The sequence below is a fragment of the Aythya marila genome (genome assembly GCF_965140915.1).
Source record: "Aythya marila genome assembly, chromosome: 7".
NCBI classification, from domain to species: domain Eukaryota; kingdom Metazoa; phylum Chordata; class Aves; order Anseriformes; family Anatidae; genus Aythya; species Aythya marila.
Genome location: NC_139048.1, coordinates 21,442,924 through 21,463,152, shown reverse-complemented (window position 1 = coordinate 21,463,152; position 20,229 = coordinate 21,442,924). Strand labels below are relative to the sequence as shown.

General features: G+C 41.0%; 1 protein-coding gene across 11 annotated transcripts in view; it reads right to left on the bottom strand.

Moving 5' to 3' along the window:
- ZSWIM8 (zinc finger SWIM-type containing 8) overlaps positions 1–20,229 on the bottom strand; it is a 72,229-nt gene that overhangs the window by 25,472 nt on the left and 26,528 nt on the right. For all 11 annotated transcript variants that reach the window (XM_082764933.1, XM_082764936.1, XM_082764942.1 and 8 more), the window contains exons 2-10: positions 18,595–18,748; positions 17,311–17,405; positions 12,151–12,323; positions 10,280–10,387; positions 7,590–7,671; positions 6,457–6,577; positions 5,894–6,095; positions 4,831–5,006; positions 844–1,843 (exon numbers count right to left, since the gene is read on the bottom strand). In XM_082764933.1, coding sequence (XP_082621059.1) covers positions 844–1,843; positions 4,831–5,006; positions 5,894–6,095; positions 6,457–6,577; positions 7,590–7,671; positions 10,280–10,387; positions 12,151–12,323; positions 17,311–17,405; positions 18,595–18,748 — 2,111 coding nt within the window. The remainder of the gene's footprint in view (positions 1–843; positions 1,844–4,830; positions 5,007–5,893; positions 6,096–6,456; positions 6,578–7,589; positions 7,672–10,279; positions 10,388–12,150; positions 12,324–17,310; positions 17,406–18,594; positions 18,749–20,229) is intronic.

The window sequence follows — 20,229 nt, the reverse complement described above, 5'->3', positions numbered from 1 at the left end:
ATGTCCAGGTCTCTTTTGTACTGTGGGGCGGTCCCCAAGCCAGACACAGGTGCGGGCTCACCAACGCTGAGGAGAGGGGAAGGATCACCTCTCTTGACCTGCTGGCAATACTTTGCCAAACGCAGCCAAGAATATTGTTAGTCTTCTTAGTGACAAGGGCACACTGCTGACTTGTGTTCAACTTGGTGTCCCCCAGGACTCCTCAACCATTTTCATAAAGCTGCTTTCCAGCTGGGTAGCCCCCAGCATGAACTAGTGCCCGGGGTTGTTCCTCCCCAGCTGCAGGATTTTGCGGTTCTCCTTGCTAAATTCTGTGAGATTCTTGTCAGCCCACCTCTCCAGTCATTCAAGGTCCCTCTGGATGGCAGCACGATCCTCTGGTTTACCCTGCACTGCCCCTGTTTTCATGTCATCTGTGAATTTACTAGGGATGTACTCTACCCCATCATCCAGATCATCAATGAAGATGTAGAACAGGACTGGACCCAATACTGGCCTGTGCAGCATTATTCTACCATTTCCAAATGGCTAGAGGAAAAAGCAAGCATGTTTTGCGTACATGTGTAAGTTCTGCAGTGCGAGATGGAGCAGCTAAAACTGGACACATTTGGAGTGAGCACAGCAAAAGGGAATCAAACTTGAGAGAAACAGAGAAATGTGATACCAATACATTAAGACTGTAGATACCTTATGATATAATGGGTTATGATGACTTCATAGTTAAGCACTTGCTATAACAACAGACTAGGTTAAGTGTGACAGTTTGGAGGATGGCAAGAACGTGATGTAATCAATACATGGAAAAATAATGCAAAGCAATGTTTTGAACTAGACTCAGCTCACCTCCATCCGGTTTTCCTGCTCCAGAGGCTTTATACCAGCAAATATATCCTGTTCCTCTTCATTCCCCCCTTCAGCTTTGTCATCATCTTCCTTGGCTACCTCTTGTGGATTCAGATAGTACACCTGGTAATCATCTTCCTCTTCTCCATCGTCCCCTCCCCCTGCTGCACCATTCTCTCCTACTTCTTCTGGCTTCAGGCTCACACCGCCGTTCTCGTCTGCAGAAGGCAGATCATCATCACCACTACACATTTCCCCCACAGGATCCTTGGTTGATTTCTTGGCTGTGGACCTGACACTTGGCTCAGGTCCCTCGGAGAAGTACACCCCGCCGTCCTCCTCAAAGGTATCCCTGTAGCTCCTGCTCAGCGGGCTTTCTGTAAAACTAAACGTGTTGCTGGCTTCTGCCCCCAGAGCCAAGCTGCTGTCATCCAGGCTCATCTCCGCTAAGTCTGGCTCCAGGGAGCTGTCCTCACTGCTCATGCGCCGTTTCCCACTATGTTTACTGGTCAAGCCTTTGCTCACTGGCAATTTGGCTTTGCCCACTGCAGTCTTGTACACAGCTTTATCACCTTCTGCTGAAAGTCGTCTCAGAACCCTCTGTGGCGTTTCAGACACAACTTTCCGCTTTCCAGTGAGTTCCTTCGGGCGAACCGCTGGCTCCTGGGGAGAGGGCCGCAGCCGGTCCCCAGGCTGCAGACATGATCCCCCGGGCTCCTGTCCATGGGCTCTACCAGCCTCACAAGCAGTTTCTGCACACTGCAACCGGCAGCTCCTCTGCTGGATGGCCTTTACCCAACAGAATGAGTTCTTCTTGTCAGAGCTGCTGTAGGTGATCCCAGGAATGGGATAAGCTTCCTCCCAGTTGAAGTAACAGGCTTCCACAGCTGGCTTGAAACCCTGGAACAGCTTCTCCAGTGATTTCTTGTGCTGACCCCTCTTAACATTATCTATGACTTTCAGCTGCCACTGTCTGAGCTGTGAGCAAAGGTCCCTGCGCCTAAGAGAAGAAGTAAGAGGACAGGTTAGAAAGCAGACAAAACACACCACCACCAAACTACCTCTTAACCCACAAAACACCTCCACCTTTTGATCAGAAAACTCTTCTGCTGAATTGACTATAAACAACATTAATAAGAAGACAGGCTAAAAAAAGGAAACAGGTCTACTAACAATGAAGTCCTGAATAGGCCCATGACATAGAAACAAAATGCAAAGAGTGCCATCATGAAAACATGATACAAACTGGGAGGTTTAAAATGAAATGTCATCTGCCCTGATTATCTGCCTCAGGTAAGGCATGAGTGATGTGAGCCTCAGCAGTCTCAGACCAGCAAGTGCCACAAGGAACTGCTGCAGGAATCATTCACCGAACTCAGCACAGGTGTGGTCTCACCTCAAGTACAGCATACAGTTTTGAGCACCACAATATAAAAAGGACATAAAACTATTAGAGAGCATCCAAAGAAGGGCTACAAAGATGGTGAAGGGTCCAGAGAGGAAGACAATACGAGGAGCAGCTGAGGGCCCTTGGTTTGTTCAGCCCCGAGCAGAGCAGGCTGAGGGGAGGCCTCATGGCGGCCTGCAGCTCCCTCACGAGGGGAGCGGAGGGGCAGGCGCTGAGCTCTGCTCTCTGGGGACAGCGACAGGACCCGAGGGAACGGCATGGAGCTGGGACAGGGGAGGGGCAGGCTGGGGGTTAGGGAAAGGTTCTGCACCCAGAGGGTGGTCGGGCACTGGGACAGGCTCCCCAGGGCAGTGGTCACAGCACCGAGCCTGCTGGAGTTCAAGCAGAGTTTGGACATTGCTCTCAGACACGTGGTTTGGCTTTGGGGTGGTGCTGTGTAGAGCCAGGAATTGAACTCCATGATCCTTGTGGCTCCCTTCCAACTTAGGATACTCTATGATTTTGTGATAAAACATTTTGCAGCAGCTGTGAAATGGCATTGTTAACAAATCCAGTCAAGACTTTCAGAAGAACAACCTATACAGCCTGCCCAGAGAAGTACTATGGCAGATAAAATCACGTAATGTACCTCCTAGGCATGTATCTTTCTCCCCCGATAAGCCTATCTAGAGCCCAGCAATTTAATTTAGGCTGTAGCAGGCTGTCCTCCAGAGACTGAACTATTGCAAACCATAGGCACAAAACAAGCAAAACAAATATGTAATTGATGTTTAAGCAACCGAGGAAGAAGCAAGCTAGAAGGCTTAAATTCACTTAAATTACACAGCAGGTAGTCCCATGTCCCATATTATCACAGGAAGAACAAAGCATTTCTGCATTTCACAGCTCTGAATCTCACATACGGCCTAAGCACGCAAACAAGATAGTCTGAATGGATAACAATGTTTAGACAAACTAATTCAAGAAGTTTCTAGAAAGTCTTTTAGCTCTGCACCAAGTGTCCCAATCAACTGCCATGTTGTTTCTGCCACACATCTAAGAGATTTGAGGTACAAGTGCAACACTTCAATCCCCTTGGATTACCTATCAAAAGCTAAAGAAACCCAAACAAAATCAAAATGGGGTGACCCAAATTAGGTGAAAAGTGTATTAGAACAAAATAAGCACAACAGAATAGACTGCTTCTAGTTATCTAAAGAATTTAATTCTCAAGGGAGCAGGGCAGTGGGGCTTAACTGAGGAGAGAATTTTCAGAAGGAAAAAGAAGGAGATGGAATTATTCAGGAAAGGTAACTTAAGGGTGAGTGCCCACAATGAATTCGGATTTAGGTAGCAAGTCTCTTTATGATTCAATGGAAAGAATAGCAAGGATGGATAGAAGAAGGTTCTTCTGGTGACTATTAAAATGCCAAGAGAATAGGAAATCAAGCAGAAGTATTTCAATTATACATGAGCTCAAGTAAATCTGAGCAAATTTGAACTGCACCAGATAGCTGGAATGTGAATATATGTAGCACTATTACATACTTTATTAAAAGCCTTTTGTGATTTTTCTATATGATTTGATTGATGTTTGTGTTTATTTTAAACCTCATTCCCAGTTTCCTACAATTGTTGACTTGTCTTCATCTGCTGTATTTACCTGCTTCATACCGTAAACTTTACAAGTCAGAAACTGCAGGTATTTAGTGTCCCTGGTGTACCTTACAAGGATACGGTACTGTACTAACGTTATGCAACAATTCACCGAAAGCAAATGCTGTTCACATGTGATTGTATTTAAAATACCATCCTGTTTTCATCTGTTCTTAGAACTTTTTCTGACCATATATTTCTCATTAGACATTTTCAATATATTTAGCACCCTACACTTCACAGACTGCACGTACTAAAAATATTATCACAATGCTGACCACAGTTTTTCAACGTAAGCCACCAATATCTCAACTGCTATTCAAGTTGTGCTACATAAAGTTGGTAGTGATTTACCAAGGCACAATCTGGTTCAGAAGCCTGCATAAGCTTCTCAGTATTTCCTCAGATGATTGAAAACACTGACAGAAAATAATACACCAGTGACACTGTTTGTCAATACACTGTAGAGAATAAGCTCCGTAAGTACACAGAAAGCAATAAATGGTTCATCTTGAAATAGACAATAGCAAAATACATTAAATTGCCAAACAGTTAAATTCAAAAAGCATTAAAATTTATTAGAAGGCTGTATTACCACTCAAATAAATGTTCTCCACTGGGACACTGAAATGCAGACATACACTCATGTGTAAAACAAAACTCCCAGAAAACAACAAATTATTCACACTACATGATGTTGCTAAAACTAAGCAGCAAAAGCAATTAAGTTAAAGGCAATTACAATGCTCTTCAGCCTTACATAGCACACGCTCCAAAAGGACTGGGTGACGGTTGAACAGTCAATGAGGTAATGACACAAACACAGGTCATCTACAGGAGAAAACTCCTGAGTGCGTTTGCACATGACAAAAATAAACGGGAGGACGGTGTCCATTGGTTAAAGAGTTCTAGCTCCCATTAGATTATCTGACTTTGGTACTCACCTCTGTGGACTAATAGTTGGGTCTAGGACAGCCAGCCTCCAAAGAACTACCATCTCATCACACATACTCGCACAGGCATGAGCAGCTACTTCTGACTGGCCATTGCTGCGCCCAGTGTGGCCGCTAGCACTGCTGTGTGATGCAGACGTTCTCACACTGTACCACCAGCCGGTTATCTGCAGAAGAAAATGTTCAGTGGAGCTGTGTTGTGGTTAACATCCCACTCCTTGTTCTCACTTAACTACAATACCCACAAGGAAACAGAAGCTGAAGTTAGTACCATGTTCTCATTTGACTTCAAAATAGCTGAGAACATTAAAGCTGTATTGGTTTGTGAGAACTAAGGGCCTCATTTTTTTTTTCTGTTTGGAAGGCACATGCCCATAGAACAAAACAAAGCACTCGCAGGAGGTTCTCTTGCTAGAGGCCTTCACATCTGGAGGAAAAAAAGCGAACAAATGTGATAAATGAAGCATTTCCTTTCTCCTGCTTGAAGTTGAAGTATGTGATAAGGTAATAAGGAAACGTGTACTGCATTTTATATTAGAGTGAGATCAGTGTCCTAAACTGCCAAAGAAAACATTTTTCCTAATATTAATTACAAAAATATCAAAAAAATCACTACTTAGACCCATCAAAATATATTGTCTACAACAATAACCAAAGAACCTGAGGTTCAGGTTCGCCCAACACATTTCTTTAGGCTTTATAAAAGTAACAGCTCATATGTGATCTACTTGTTTAGGAAAAAAATCATTACAATAAATCACCTTGACTGGCCAGAAATCAGAACAAATTTGCTGAACAAAACAGTTCAGACTCCATATATTGGTGTTAAAAAGGTTGAGGTATTTCGGGGATACAGTGTTGCTGGGGCAACACTGAGCTAGAGCAAGAGCAAGCTACAACATAAGTTTAGCGTGGAGAAATATATGCCCGTAATGAATATAGGCTGTTATCAAAAAAGTTATTTAGAGATGGATTGTACAGACATGTAGGATCAGTCATTGACTCCGCCTGATTCCCCAGAATTTTTTCCTCTGTAGCAAAGAGGCTCAGATACCTGTTCATAGTTGAGACACTGGTCAGTCAGAATCTCCAGCAAAGGAGCAGCATTGCTATCCCGTCTCTTAAACATCTCCCGCACGATAGAAAGCAGGTTCCAGATTCCCTCGGGCTCTCTTCCTCGCAGGGGACGCAGGAGACAGGCCCACTCAGCAGCAGCTGGTGGCTCCGTGGAAGAGAGGTACATTGAATTCACATCACTGTGGATAAAATAGCAACACAGGGATGAGAAAAAAATGAAATCAAGCAAAGCCACACAAAATCCTGAGTATATGCTATATCCAAAAGTATATTTGCATCTTAAATGGGACAGATATGCATAATTTAGAAGAGAGGACACATAATGAGACTGAGAAAACCGCACAATAAGGTACTGTGCAAATACAATGTGCTCTACTGAAGTAACATTGGACAACCGATGCAAAAATACAATCCAGAAAAGTTACCTCAAAACTAAGCATCCTTCATGCCACGGAATCGCGTAAGGGTACATACTATACAGTGAATAAGCTCACAGATTACATGAGTATTACATTTTCCCTTCAGTAGGAAACAATTTACCTGAAAACAACAGGAGAGGGTCCACAGAATTTATGAAGGGTTTTCTTTATGTTGTCACTCAGAGTAGATTCATCTAAGTACCAGGTGCTTTGATCTGATGCAGAGGGTCCAGCAGTGGGATCTTGACACAAGAACACATACACAGGTTTTGCAGATTTTAAAGAGATTTTCCTCTGTTGCCCAACCACAGAAATTATGGGGAGCATACAAGCAGTGTTACTCAGTTTATTTCACCCATTTTCAACTCACTATTCAGAAATATCTCAAAATGTTATTGTTACATTACCTGAACAACTGGCAACACTTACACAGGAGACGTGACTCCCATTTTAAAAAAAGCACTGCTAGCCAATTCGATGAGCTTATTTTATACCCCTCTGTTCATCACTGCTAAAGCTACACCTAAAATACTGTATTCGGTTTTGAATCTTTCAGTCCAGGAATGATACTGAGAAACCAGACAGGAGATAGCCGAGGGATATGAAAACAGTGGGGGGAATGGAACACTGATCTATGAAGAGAGGCTGGGACTGTTCCGACTAAGAAAAAAAAGTTGAAAGGTTATCATTAACATCCTACAACTACTTGGAGTCACAAACTCTTATCAGCAGTGCAAGATAATAAAAATGCGGTACTTATAGTGGATAGTAGGAAAAATTCTTGACCATAAGAGTAATGCAGTAGTACTGCAATACTCTGTAACTTCTCTGGTAACCAAGACTTAGCTAAGTTAGCCCAAGACACAGCTAACCCATTTGAGGGTTGCCAATAATCTTGTTTCAAGTAGCAGGCTGGAGAAGTTCACTCCAACCAGCATTTCCAGGAGTCCATAATTAACACGGAGCTAAACAGAAAAATCTAATCTAATCGGAGCTAACAGAAGAAAAATCTTCTGTTAGAATAGGTGCACTGCCTGATGCTCCCTTCCCCTGCATATACTCCAAGGAGTCCATCACACTAACAATTTCTGGTAGCTTAACCGCATGCATGCTTCTACTTATGCCTTTTACTTTGACCTCCACCTGCAATCCCAGGTAGTTTGTAACCCATCATTTCAAAAACTCAAAGCAATGGAAATACATCTGCTTCCTATCTTTGACACAAATTACTGAAATAACATGTATCAAGGTTACCTGGGGCTCCACACACTGTGTTGATGGCAGTGGACTGAGAAGATAACAGCTCATCGAGCAAGCGCTGAGCAGTTGGAAGAATCTGCAAACATGAAAGAAACTTTCAATATATACAATATACATGGTGTTTCTTACCCCAATATATGCAGCCAAATATTTGCCTGGATTTTCCCAACTGAGGGACTCTCACATCAGAAGTACCAAGTACACAGTCATGTTTTCAGAAAGGACGGTAGAGGGTGCTAAAGATAATCCAACAGCAAACTAGCTGTTAGACTTCCTTCTCTCCTTTCTTAAAGCAAACTTATATGCAAGACTTCTTTTCTATGCTCACACCCTAAGAAGTAAACAGAAGCATTGTAGGTTATTAGTTCCTTTCTCTTTTCTTGAGGAGGAGACAACAAACAGACTGTGCTACTGCAGCCAGCTCTGGGCAATATGGAAATGACTGCAGTCACTGTCACCGTTTTCCTACACTATGAATGTTCTGTATTTCATGTTCCAAAATTCATTTCACTAAAATAAAGTAATAAGAACAGAGGAACAAACTGTAAGTTACATCTATACATAACTTTTCAGACAGCCTTTAGCTCATTTACCATGCCTTTAGCACAGAAACCACATACATGTATATATGGCTCAGCAGTAAACTAATAGAATCTCAGCACTAAATTAATACCATCATGGCTACTGGCCAGTTCATGGCATAAGCAGATAAGACTCACACCTGACAGCAAAATCCCGAGTAGACATACACATAATTTGGCCTTTTTGAAAGAAAAATGCATAGCAGAAAACAGTTCTTCCCTCACTTTCAATCTAAGTCTGGGCTGAGAGACCTTAGATCCGTTTAGTCCTTATCATGCACACTAACAACAGGTTGGGCATATAAAATAGTTAGGATTGAAATGACTTGCAGCAGAACATCTGATAACCCCCCACCTCTTCCTGCACAACAACTGTGGTTAAAGATCACATTTACTGTAAAGCAAGGAATAGTCAGTACGCCATTATATTTGCAAATAACATGGACGCATCCAAACAGACAGAAGAAAACATTTCAGAAGGACATTTTACATTTCTACAAAATAGAATATAGTCCTTCTAATACCCAAAGGGGGCCTACAAGAAAGTTGGGGAGGTACTCTTTGTCAGGGAGTGTAGTGATAGGACAAGGAGTAATGGCTTTAAACTAAATGAGGGTAGATTTAGATTAGATATAAGGAAGAAATCCTTTACTCAGAGACTGGTGAGGCACTGGAACTGGTTGCCCAGTGACATTGTGGATGCCCCATCCCTGGAGGTGTTCAGGGTCAGTTTGGATGGGGCCCTTGCCAACCTGATCTAGTGGGTGGCATCCCTGCCTATGATAGAATGGTTGGAAGTAGATGACCTTTAAGGTCCCTTTCAACTCAAGCCATTCTATAACTCTGTGATGATCCTATGGTTATCCGGAAAGACAGAAATAATTAAATTGTCCAGATGTTCCTAGATGCACAGCTGGTACATATGAAAGGAGAAACAAACCTTGCAAAAAAGGAGTAGACAGAATATATGAAAGCATTATATCACACATGCAATTCACATGATCCTCAGGAAACTAGTAGTACCACTACTAACCTTTTAAAACCCTCCTTTTCAAGCAGACTAGTGACATAGGACTTTCAGATCTTAAGGAGAAAAGAAAAGCTTTGTCTTTTATGTAACAAAGCAAGAAGCACACACTGTTGGTGTTTAAATTTCAGCAACAAAAAACAGTTCTTTTTTTAATCATTTTCATATTATACGATCTCATAAGAAGATTACTATTTCTGTAGGAAAGTCAGGGGATGTTTTAGCAATAGAATATCTTAGTGTCCCAGGCACACTGTCATAATACAAATTCTAGGCACACACTGACAGTATTGTAAGTCTTTGACATAATTAATACACTCACTACTGAAATGTGACAGATACTCATGTAGGCCACCGTTTCTCAGCCTCATTTGGTTGAGCCATCATAAAAAGTTCCCAAACCCTTATATTCTTAATTTTAAAGCAAACATTTTGCAGTTACTTGGGTATTTTTATGCAATTTGAGCTAGCATTTTAGGCAGATTATAGAAATGACCTGACCTTGAATGGTGTAGATATTTAAAGAATAATAAAGCAGATTTTGTCTTCGACTAACAAAACATCACACCTATTACTTTGCATAACCCAAATGATTCTTTTGAATCAAGAGGCTGCATTGGGCAAAGTCAAAAGGTCACCAGTTGGGTACATTAGAAAGTACCTACCTAGGCTATGTTTTTACAGTGCATCCCTTGTGTAGCCTTCTCCATTTATCCATCCACAAAACACAAAAAGAATAACCTGTTTTATTCTGACCCATGTTTTTCACAACTGTGCTTTATTTTACTGGGTTCGAACTTTACTTCCACAAGCTAAGTGCACATTTATGCTAACATGAATCGACATCACTCTTCTTTCTTCTTCTAAGACACTTTTAATCTTTTACTTGACAACAGACAATTGTCAAATAATAGAATGGCAAGCTTGAAAAGGGCAAGAACTAAAAGCTTTTTCGGCAACTCACAATCAAATAGCATAACTGGTGATCTGGCAACAAAAGACATCACATAAATTCACCCAAAATAGCAATAACCCAATTTAACAAAAAATCAGTCCTATTGATCGTCCCAATTTACCTGTTGTGGAAGTTCGCTGATTAGGTACTGAGCAAATTTTTGCAATTGGTCTCTTTGTAGCCGAGACAAGGACTCAGAAACAGGTGCTCGTAAGCATACCGCAGATGCCTGAAGGAAGAAAAGGAGATATAAACTGTCATTACCAGGTCAGACATAATGAACCTGTGCCCAGCGAGCAGATAAAGTGTCATGAACAGTGGCCATGTTGATGCATATCATGCTTGGCTTTGGCAGACAATTCTTCCCCCCTGTAATTATGTGGAGTGTTGCAGATAAGATGCAAATAAGCTGTCTAAGTTTTATCAAAACTGTTTTTAAGAGTTTCTTGTCAAGGAAACTGCTTTAACAGCTGTGCTTAAGATCTGTTGTTGCTAGCAATTGCACAAATACTGGCAGGGACTTCACAAACAAACCTCTAAAATAGGACATTATTCTTTAAGCTTCTGGCAAAGCAACCAGCTCTGTAGGAGACCGTTTCACAGAATCACAACTGCCTCATTTATCTCATTTGAGATTTTGACTTCAATCTCAAAATCACTCCTTCTCAATATCTTAAAACAATAGATCATAAAATGAATACTAGTTTCTTAACCTTTTTCGATATACAGAAAAAAAGTACCCAAATGAAACACACATGAAATTTAAGCTGGAATCAGGAGAGAGCACTTTGGTAATAAAGATGCTTCTGATATTGATTTGTCTACCCAGAGCAATATCCCTTGGCTTGTATCTCACTAGTGTCAGCAGTCAGAATACACAAACATGAAAATGATTTCACTGTCACTTTCAGGTGGAAGAAAGGATCAGGGGAAAGGGTGATTTCTGTCTTACAAAGGATCCAAACTTTCTGAACATAAATAGTGTAATTTAGAATTTGTTTCCTATCCTCACTTTTAATATCTACTTTTTATAATGGAAGTCTTTCAAAGCAGAACCTATTTTTTTGCCAATTCTCCTGCTCTAAGTACAAAAAGTATACTGATATTTGAATGAGACTACATCCGAGTATTAATTTAATCCTATTATGATTGTCCAGTGTGAAATGTAAACAAGCTTCAGGAGGTTATCAGCACTCATTTAAGAATCTGGAATTAATCATAAATAACCATGTTAGCTATAAAAGATTCCGTAACAGCAGAGAAGCTTCTGTTTCCTTCAATCAACCAAGCTTAATCCTTCCTTAAGATATATTTCTCATTGCTTCCTAAAGACTGAAGAAATAAATCTGCATACAAGTCTGAACCCTTAACTTCTGTGTCTCAGGTCAATTCCACCTGTTTTCACCTGGAGTCCCTGGGCAAGAAGTACCCATTTTTCACTCTATGCAAGGCCATGCAGAATGCTAGCAGTCAAGTAAAATTATAAACGTACTGTTTGAAATCTACAAGCAAAAATGACACTTATCTGTCTCACTATGTGTATAAGTGAACTGGTGGACATAAAGGCCAACTGTGATCAAAATGACTTCTTATGCACTCTCAGTGATCAAACAACCTCAAGAAAGAGCTTTCAAATCCCACATTTCCCAAGACTTTTAATAAAAGATTAAGTATTGGTGACCTTCCACTCCTGCAGACTGAAGAAAGAATGAGTATTTTTTGCATTGAAATGAGAAACAGGAAGGGTCCAAAAAGGACTCTGCATCTACTCTTAGCAATTTGTACATTATCAAAGGACATTCTGCAGTTTAGAGCCTCAGTCAATTCACACTGCAGACTGCAACTGTGAGTGCACATTTGCACAATCTGTAACCAAAAGGAGTGCCAAAACCAATTTCCCTAAAGAGAGTGCATGCTGCATAAAATGGTAATGACAAGAGACTCAGAGAAGAGGATACCTAGGGAAGAGTAGAAGTGTATTTAAAGGCCTACATTGTGTATCCTGAAGAGGCAGAGCGCCACGACGTGAGCACACCACTTGGCCCCAGCTCCGCAGGTACAGCTGCATGACGTGATCCTGCATCGGTCAAACATCACTGCCACGTTGTATGCACCTTTGGGTGGCACCATCTGTGGGGGTACCACAGTGGCACTCAGATGGAAACCTGTTAAAATTCAAAAGTCGAAAGTTACTATACTGGTGCCTGGAAGACACATTCAGATAGCATGGAAATTTAGGTATGTGGCATTTAAACAGCAAAACTCTACGTCTAGCAATGACACCTACAAGTTAGTCTCTAGCACTCCTTTCTTCCCAATCAGCTGTGTATTAGCAGAAAAGCAAAACACATTGTAAAAGGTTTTAAATTACCAGATTTTAATATATTAATTTATATTTTACAAAGACAAGCAGGACCGGATAAAGCTAACACTGAAAAGTGGGACTTTTTGATCACAGGGTCAAAGTCAGACTACACATATTTTAGGCGTGATTACCACGTTTATGAACTCTAGCAATAATGCAAAAGAACAGGTTAGGTGGCTTCTTCAGAATTAGTTCCCACTCTATTAATTTTCACGATTCTGCAGTGAACTAAAGAAGGCAGCACTTATACCTGAACACTTACTGTCAAGTTGTAGCTTCACAGGCTACCAATTTCTCACAAATTACATACCTACTTGAAATTTTGCAAAACCCCACTTTTATAAACCCTGCACTCAGAAAACATACAAACAACACTTGCTTAGACTAAAATACCAAAAAAGGAAAATTTCAAAAATAACACTTAAAAGAATCCAGTCTCATTCATTTGTGATCAAACACACAAATTATGAATCTCATCTCAGGCAGGATAATAAAACACTTTAACAAGACTTGGCTTCATATAACCTCATGTACAGTGCATACCAGTGGTACTCAAAACGAGGCTTCCTCTGCAGATATGATTATCCAAAGGCACACGTATTACAAGCAGGAAAAGGCCATCAGGAGAATGAATCTCCTGTTTGTCTTTAAGGTTCCAATCACCAGTTCATCATCATTTATAGCAATGAATATCAGCCTCAAAACCTTTTCACCAGTCTTAAATTCAGTTTTAATGCAGCATGGAAAGCACAAAGCGTATCAAAGCCGCAACCAAAATTCAGTCCAACAATCTACTTTAAGTGAAAAAAATACGGCTTGTGACAAATGATTCAAACAGTTTCTCCATCATCAGCACAGGCAAGTACATTATCAACCCACACTACTGAACTTTTATTACGATATTGCGAGAAAATTACAGTAACAGTGTTCATGCACATGACCTACTAAATCTCATTTAAAACAATGTGCAGTATTTCCTCCTCAAAATACAATCCCCATGCCAACACAAACTTGCTTTTACCTTACTTAACCTTTCTATTTCTCTTGTTCACCAGTATTAAAATCCTATTCCTGATGTGGGTGATTATTTTGATTAGTACACATAATGCCACCCAAATTCTTCAGCCATTTTAGCAATTGGAACAGAATCAAAACAAAAGAAGGCATTCACCACAAAATTACTGCACTGCTTATTACTAGCTACAGTTCTATTTTGTATTCTACACTTGGATAATAGAACCCAAACAGTTCAGCTAGTCCTTCTGGTATACTAGAAGCATCTCAGACTAATGCCAAAATGCCCTAATTTTCACAAAAGCAAATTAAGCACTTCACAAATTGTAATTGCAGCAATTCTATTTCACCAAGAAAAATAAGTATTCTAAAGGTGTTAGAGAAGAGTGGGTCACAGCTATGCACTCTCCTCAAGCTCCTACCGTGATATTTTTATTTGCATATGAAGACAGCTAACTGATTAAAGGCAAAGAGGGAAGAATTAGTATAAAGAGAGACAAAGAAAACTTCAGGACTTCAGCATGACCTATCACAAGCTTCAACTCAAACTGTAGCTTAATGAACATGTCTGCCACCGGCAATGCCAATTCCAGCAGATCCATCTGATTCCTTTGCACTGCCATCTTGCTGTACTGAACAACTGCTTGGGGGATGGCACAGGAAAATAATACCACAATTCAGTTCACTGCACAGCTTATAGAAGTCTGAACCTGCAGAGACTGAAACGGTGGCAGTGAGGGAGACCATTCTGGACTCCCTACCCCAAAACTCCTGTTTAAAGAAATGGCCATCAAACTGTACTTTTTTACAGTCAAAGTGCAACTATTTGCAGATTGCAGACTTGCCTGCTTAAACATGAAGACAAGAATCATGCTCACTGCACCATGCACTTACTGACCCAGTTACCCCAAGGAGGTCACAAGGCCAAGGAGTGTTCTTCCCTCCCATTCACCCCCTGCACTCTCTATCTGGTACCAGCTTATCTAGTCCATGCATAGACGTACATTTTTAAAAACTGTCTAAATGTACCAGTAGCATTCATTCTACAACTGCACGTAGCCCACCAAAAAAAAAAAAAAAAAAAAAAAAAAAGATGTATTTATTTCTATTCTTAGCTAGCTCCGCTCCAGGAGACCTCACAAACGGGCTGCATGCCAGAGGAATCGCTTTGTCACGAGTCTCACTACCATTTTTTTTTAATTCTCTGCACAGAGCAAGATTAGCGCTTCTGTGAAAGCATTTAGGCTTCTACACATAAAGTGCATCTTAGACTTCTTACAGCCACAACATTTACTACTTATAGAATCATTTGGGTTGGAAAAGATCTCTGAGATCAAGTCCAACAGTTAACCTATGCCTAGACCAAATTTGTCAAGCAGCCAGTACCAGCACTTCAGAAGATATTCGGCTAGGATGCACTACACAACATGCCAGGAGCAATCTACTGCACTCATGAAGCAGGTCTTAGCACAGTGAAGAGGTAGCAGCATTCTGTCGTCCGTGATATTCAATTAAGACACATGGTTTGATCAAACAGAAAAGCTAAAAAAAAAAAATCAGCTGCTACCCAGACTAGGTCCCATGAAACACAGATGCTTTTTATTTGCTCCCCAGCTCCCTGGGCTGGAGCTGCAGCCCGTGGAGAGAATCATAGAATAGAATATCCTAAGTTGGAAGGGACCTATAAGGATCATCAAGTCCAACTCCTGGCACCACAGCCCACAAAGGAGCAGGGGATCTGATGGGAGTTGTTAAATAGACAGTTCTATGGGAGCTGAGGAGACCCTTTCTTGAGCAATCTGTTCCCAAAAGATAGACCCCATGGTATGGACCCATACTAGAGCAGCTCTTGAAGAGCTACAGCGTGTGGGAAGCCGACACAAGATCTGTTTGGGAAGGACAGCATCCCGTGCGAGGGACCCCACGCTAGGGCAGGGGCCAAGAGTGACCCTGAAGGAGCAGCAGATCAAGTGTTATGGACTGACCGCAGCCCCATTCATCTGCACTGCTTGGGATAGGAGATAGAAGGGGGTAGATATGGGGGGAAGGTGTTTTTAGTTTGCTTTTAGTTATTGCCTATTAAGAATTATCTCCTTACACGTAGTCTGTTTTGCCTGTGACAGTAACTGGTGAGCAATCTCCCTGTCTTTATCACAGTTCTTGAGCCTTCTCCTATCGTATTTTCTCCCTGTCTTCCTCTGAGGAGCGGTAGCAAGAGAGCAGTTGTGGTGAAGATTAGCTGCCCATCAGAGTGAAACCACCACAGAGAGAAGAGCACAAAGCACATTTCAACCTTTGTCCAACTGATCATAACATCACAATACACTGCTGACTCCCCCCAAAATCAAATCCCCTCTCAAATGGTTGCTTCATTTCCTACATTTATTTTCATGTTTGTCCATATATGAAATTCAAACTGCAACCACACACTGTAAAATCATTTACAGTAAACAAGTGAACTGACATCCACCCAACATGTACTGCCTCTCTTCTGAGCTGCTATTCAGAGAAAAAAATCCTTCCTTAGCCAAAGTTCCTCTCCAAAGGAGGAAACAATGCTACTATTTAAACAAAGTTACTTCCTTCCCTTCCACACACAATCCTTTGTTAAGAAGTTCAGTTGCTGTATGCGTGGTCAAGAAGTTCCTCCCTTGTGTTGTTCACCACCCCCTCTTTTTCCTACTCCTTTCCTCCTCCCCCATGCATAGGTTTTGAACTAACATTCCCAGACTTTGTTTATTTAAGTTTTTCTATACCTCCTTTCAATTTTAATTTATTACTGAAACAGGTTTTAAACACAGTCTTAGCATTGTGTATTAAATATTTTGCTCTTTTCCACTATTAAAGTCCCAGGAATTACTGAATTTCTGCCAGTTTCATTGTTAAGTCATTTTGTCTCAAACAGTTATCCTCCTGAAGTTCAGCCTTAAAGGCCTCTTGCAGCATCTCAGTCCTGACATCGAAGGTCTATGTAGGCAAAATTCAATTTTATTCTATTTAGCTCAGTTTTGTTGATGATCCAAAATTACTACCTGGTCTTACTGACAACTTCAATATACCTGATGTATGAGGAAGTACTTCGCTTCTATTCCCAAGATGCCTGCTATCATTATTAGAGTTGCCCATTTCACATAACTCCTTCCTGTCTTATAGCTGTCACTAGAAAAACTAACTCAACATTATTCCTCATTTCAACGGATTTCATGAAAAATCCAGAGTCCAGTTCCTTGTTTAAGATAAAATTAGTTTTCATAACTGTAAAATGTAAAATGAGCAAGGTAAGTGAGAAGGGATAAAACTCACTATCCAGCAACAGGGTTTTCCTTCTGCCTTAGTACTACAAGAGTAGCTGTATTATAAATACAATTCTTTTGCTATAAAAATACTATTTAAGACTTGTAAACTTCACCTCTGCCATACATACATGTTAGGCAAGGCATTAATTGGATCAGACTACCAGAAAGCCAAGTTCCCTTTATTAATGAGAAATTTAAGCATTATGGAGACAAAAGCATTCTATAAAGTTTTTCCCAAAATGCTGAGGCAGATCAAGGATCTAATTTGTAGGACATTTCTGTCTTTTCACTCAATTTTACAGTTGAGTTGATTGATACTGAAATAAACATACTATTTAGCTCAACACATTACAAAAATACACGTAAGCACAGGGTCTAGGATACCAAAAAAGCTAGTTTTGAGACATGGTCATATCACTGGAGATACGGTTTGGGGAATCTGAAATGTATTGAGACATGAAACTGTAGAGTTCTTACCTATCTGGAGAGGGTCTTTGACTGCCCTCACCCGGAAAAGCTGTTCCCCTCGCTGGAACTCATCTGCACTGCCATTTGCCAAACATGAGTACAACCTGTAAGAGATAAACATAACATATAAGATCATCTGTTTTTGAGAAGCTTCACATTGCATTCACTTTTGCATTTCTAACTTAGCTTTCAACAAATACTTGCTATCTTCATCTTTAAGGTGAAATCTAGCTTTTTTTCTGCCATTTCTCTATTACACTTCAACCATAAAAACCATTAGTCTCTTCCTAACTGGGTTTGCATACAGCCACTGACATTTCTAGTAATTTCAACCTAAAGACTCTGGAATACAAATACATTCACAACCTAAAATCACTTCAGGGTCCAATGTTAGCAAGCAAAAGTAAAATTCCTACTTCTGGATGAGTTACCCACATGATCATCTGAGATTTTTACATCTGTGCTCATCAGAATAATGAGCATGTACAACCAACACCTGGCTTGCTCTAGTCCATCACAGGTGATCTTTATAATTCTTTATGTATCAGCACTTCTGACACCACCTCCCTCACCTGATACCAGAGTGTTAGACACAAGAATCTAAGAATTATCAGGATGATTCTTTCTAAAAGACAGTAATACCATACTTTCCCACAAAATTATGGATGCACATTTACACAGGTAGGCATCCTATAGTTGTTAAAAAAAAAAAAAAAAAAAAAAGCTTCAGAAAGATACATTGCTAAAAGATCTAATAACGGAGTTTTTTGACTACATGCTCAACCAATTTATGTGGAAACATACGAAATATGATCATCTCCCTGGCTATATTCACTCTTATCACTGATGTACTCAGCAAATTCCTATTCTCCTACTTACACCAATAAAAAGCTTGCACAGCCTGTTGAGATAGCCTTCCCCAATCATTTCTGAGTTCAGTTAAGTTCTAATTCAAGAAACAGATTCAAACTGGACAGAACACTACATAAGACTTATGAAAGGACAAAACTTTACAAACAGGTTTTTGTCAGCAAACTAAAGTGTGCATTTACACTGCTATCATTTACACACAGAACACACACATGTATGTTTTCTTCCTGGGAAACATGCAGAGCAGCTCACCCCACAGTAAAATTCCGTATCATGGCATATCCCACATTAACCCATCCACATTTTACAAAATGCACATATCAACAGCAGGAGCAGTGGTCATACAGGACATTAAATGGACAGTAATTCTCTAGTGAAGAGAATTTTTCCATAAGACAATGAAGCAGAAACAGTATGCATTACCTAATATCTTCCTCATTTTCAGGGAAACTCCAGAAGGCGATCCGAAGCTGCAGTTGCTCAGGCACTGGAGGATAAACTTTCTCCACGACCTCGAATGGAATGTGAAATGCAACCTGCTTTGCAGACAGTTCCACCAATGGGATCACCAGCCCATCTGGCAAGACAAGAAACAAAATGCAATTAACCATTGAAGGAACTGAACTCAAGAGAGGCTAAAGAGATCAGAGCAGGCAGCTCTTCCACTTCCTCTCTTATCTCACCAAAGACCAATTTTGATAATACAGTAAAATGCAGCATAGAAGTTTTCTGAAGAACTGCCTGCCAACTTTATGTTTGTTTTCAGCCCCTACAAGGCATAGGTAGGAACACACTGATGAATATCCAGTCCTTCATCAGGACAGCTGCACTAGCCTATATAGTGGATGTTGGTAACTCTAACTTTGTCTCCTGACAAAGCTAAAACCATTTAGTAAGACTTGTGGTACGCAAATACTTAACATATTTTACAATATGGCAGCCAACATCCTGTGAACACCACATGATTACACAGAGAAGAATTAGTACAATGTATATGCACAAGAGAGCAATGGATTGTCCGGGAACCTTAGTGTTGACTTTTTGGTTACGTCCAGGATTTTGCAATTTGCAAGGCTTTCATTTAAAACAGAATTTTTGTTTTCACCCCTCTCCTCTACCTTTCTTCTGTCTTTATATTTCAAGTTCTTTACAAAAGCAACTGGGAATTCACATTTGTAGACTGCTGACTACAGTGAACTTCTGAGGATCTTAACCAAGGGCATAAGAGCCTTCTATAAATAAAATTCATCACGTTCTTTCTACCAAATTACTTTTTACATTTTTAAGCACAGATAAATATTTCTTATCATGAGGCTAAGGGAACCCTATGTTTCTGCTTTGCTCTGAGCTACATTACACTCCATAATGAAACACCAGGCTTATGTTCATAGAATCATAGAGTATCCTAAGTTGGCAGGGAGCCACAAGGATCATGGAGTCCACTTCCTGGCTCTACACAGCACTACCCAAAAATCAAACCACGTGTGTGAGAGCAATGTCCAAACTCTGCTTGAATTCTGTCAGGCTCGGTGCCATGACCTGGGGAGCCAACTAGGAAAGGGACCCCCCCAGATGTGTTGCTTGTTAACAGAGAGGGTCTGGTGAAGTGGCGATTGGCGGCCAACTTGTGCACAGTCACCATGCGGTGGTTGAGTTTAAAATCTACCCTGGGGAGCCTGTCCCAGTGCCCGACCACCCTCTGGGTGCAGAACCTTTTCCCAACACCCTGCCTGACCCTCCCCTGTCCCAGCTCCATGCCGTTCCCTCGGGTCCTGTCACTGTCCCCAGAGAGCAGAGCTCAGCGCCTGCCCCTCCGCTCCCCTCGTGAGGGAGCTGCAGGCCGCCATGAGGCCTCCCCTCAGCCTGCTCTGCTCGGGGCTGAACAAACCAAGGGCCCTCAGCCGCTCCTCATACGTCTTGCCCTCTAGGTACTAGATGGGTAACCTTATTTTAAAGGAAATGAAGAAACTTGAAGGAAATTTAGTTCATTAAACAGGACTTTTCCCCTCATGAACACGTGTTGGCTGTGACCAATGACCGCATTGTCTTTCAGGCATT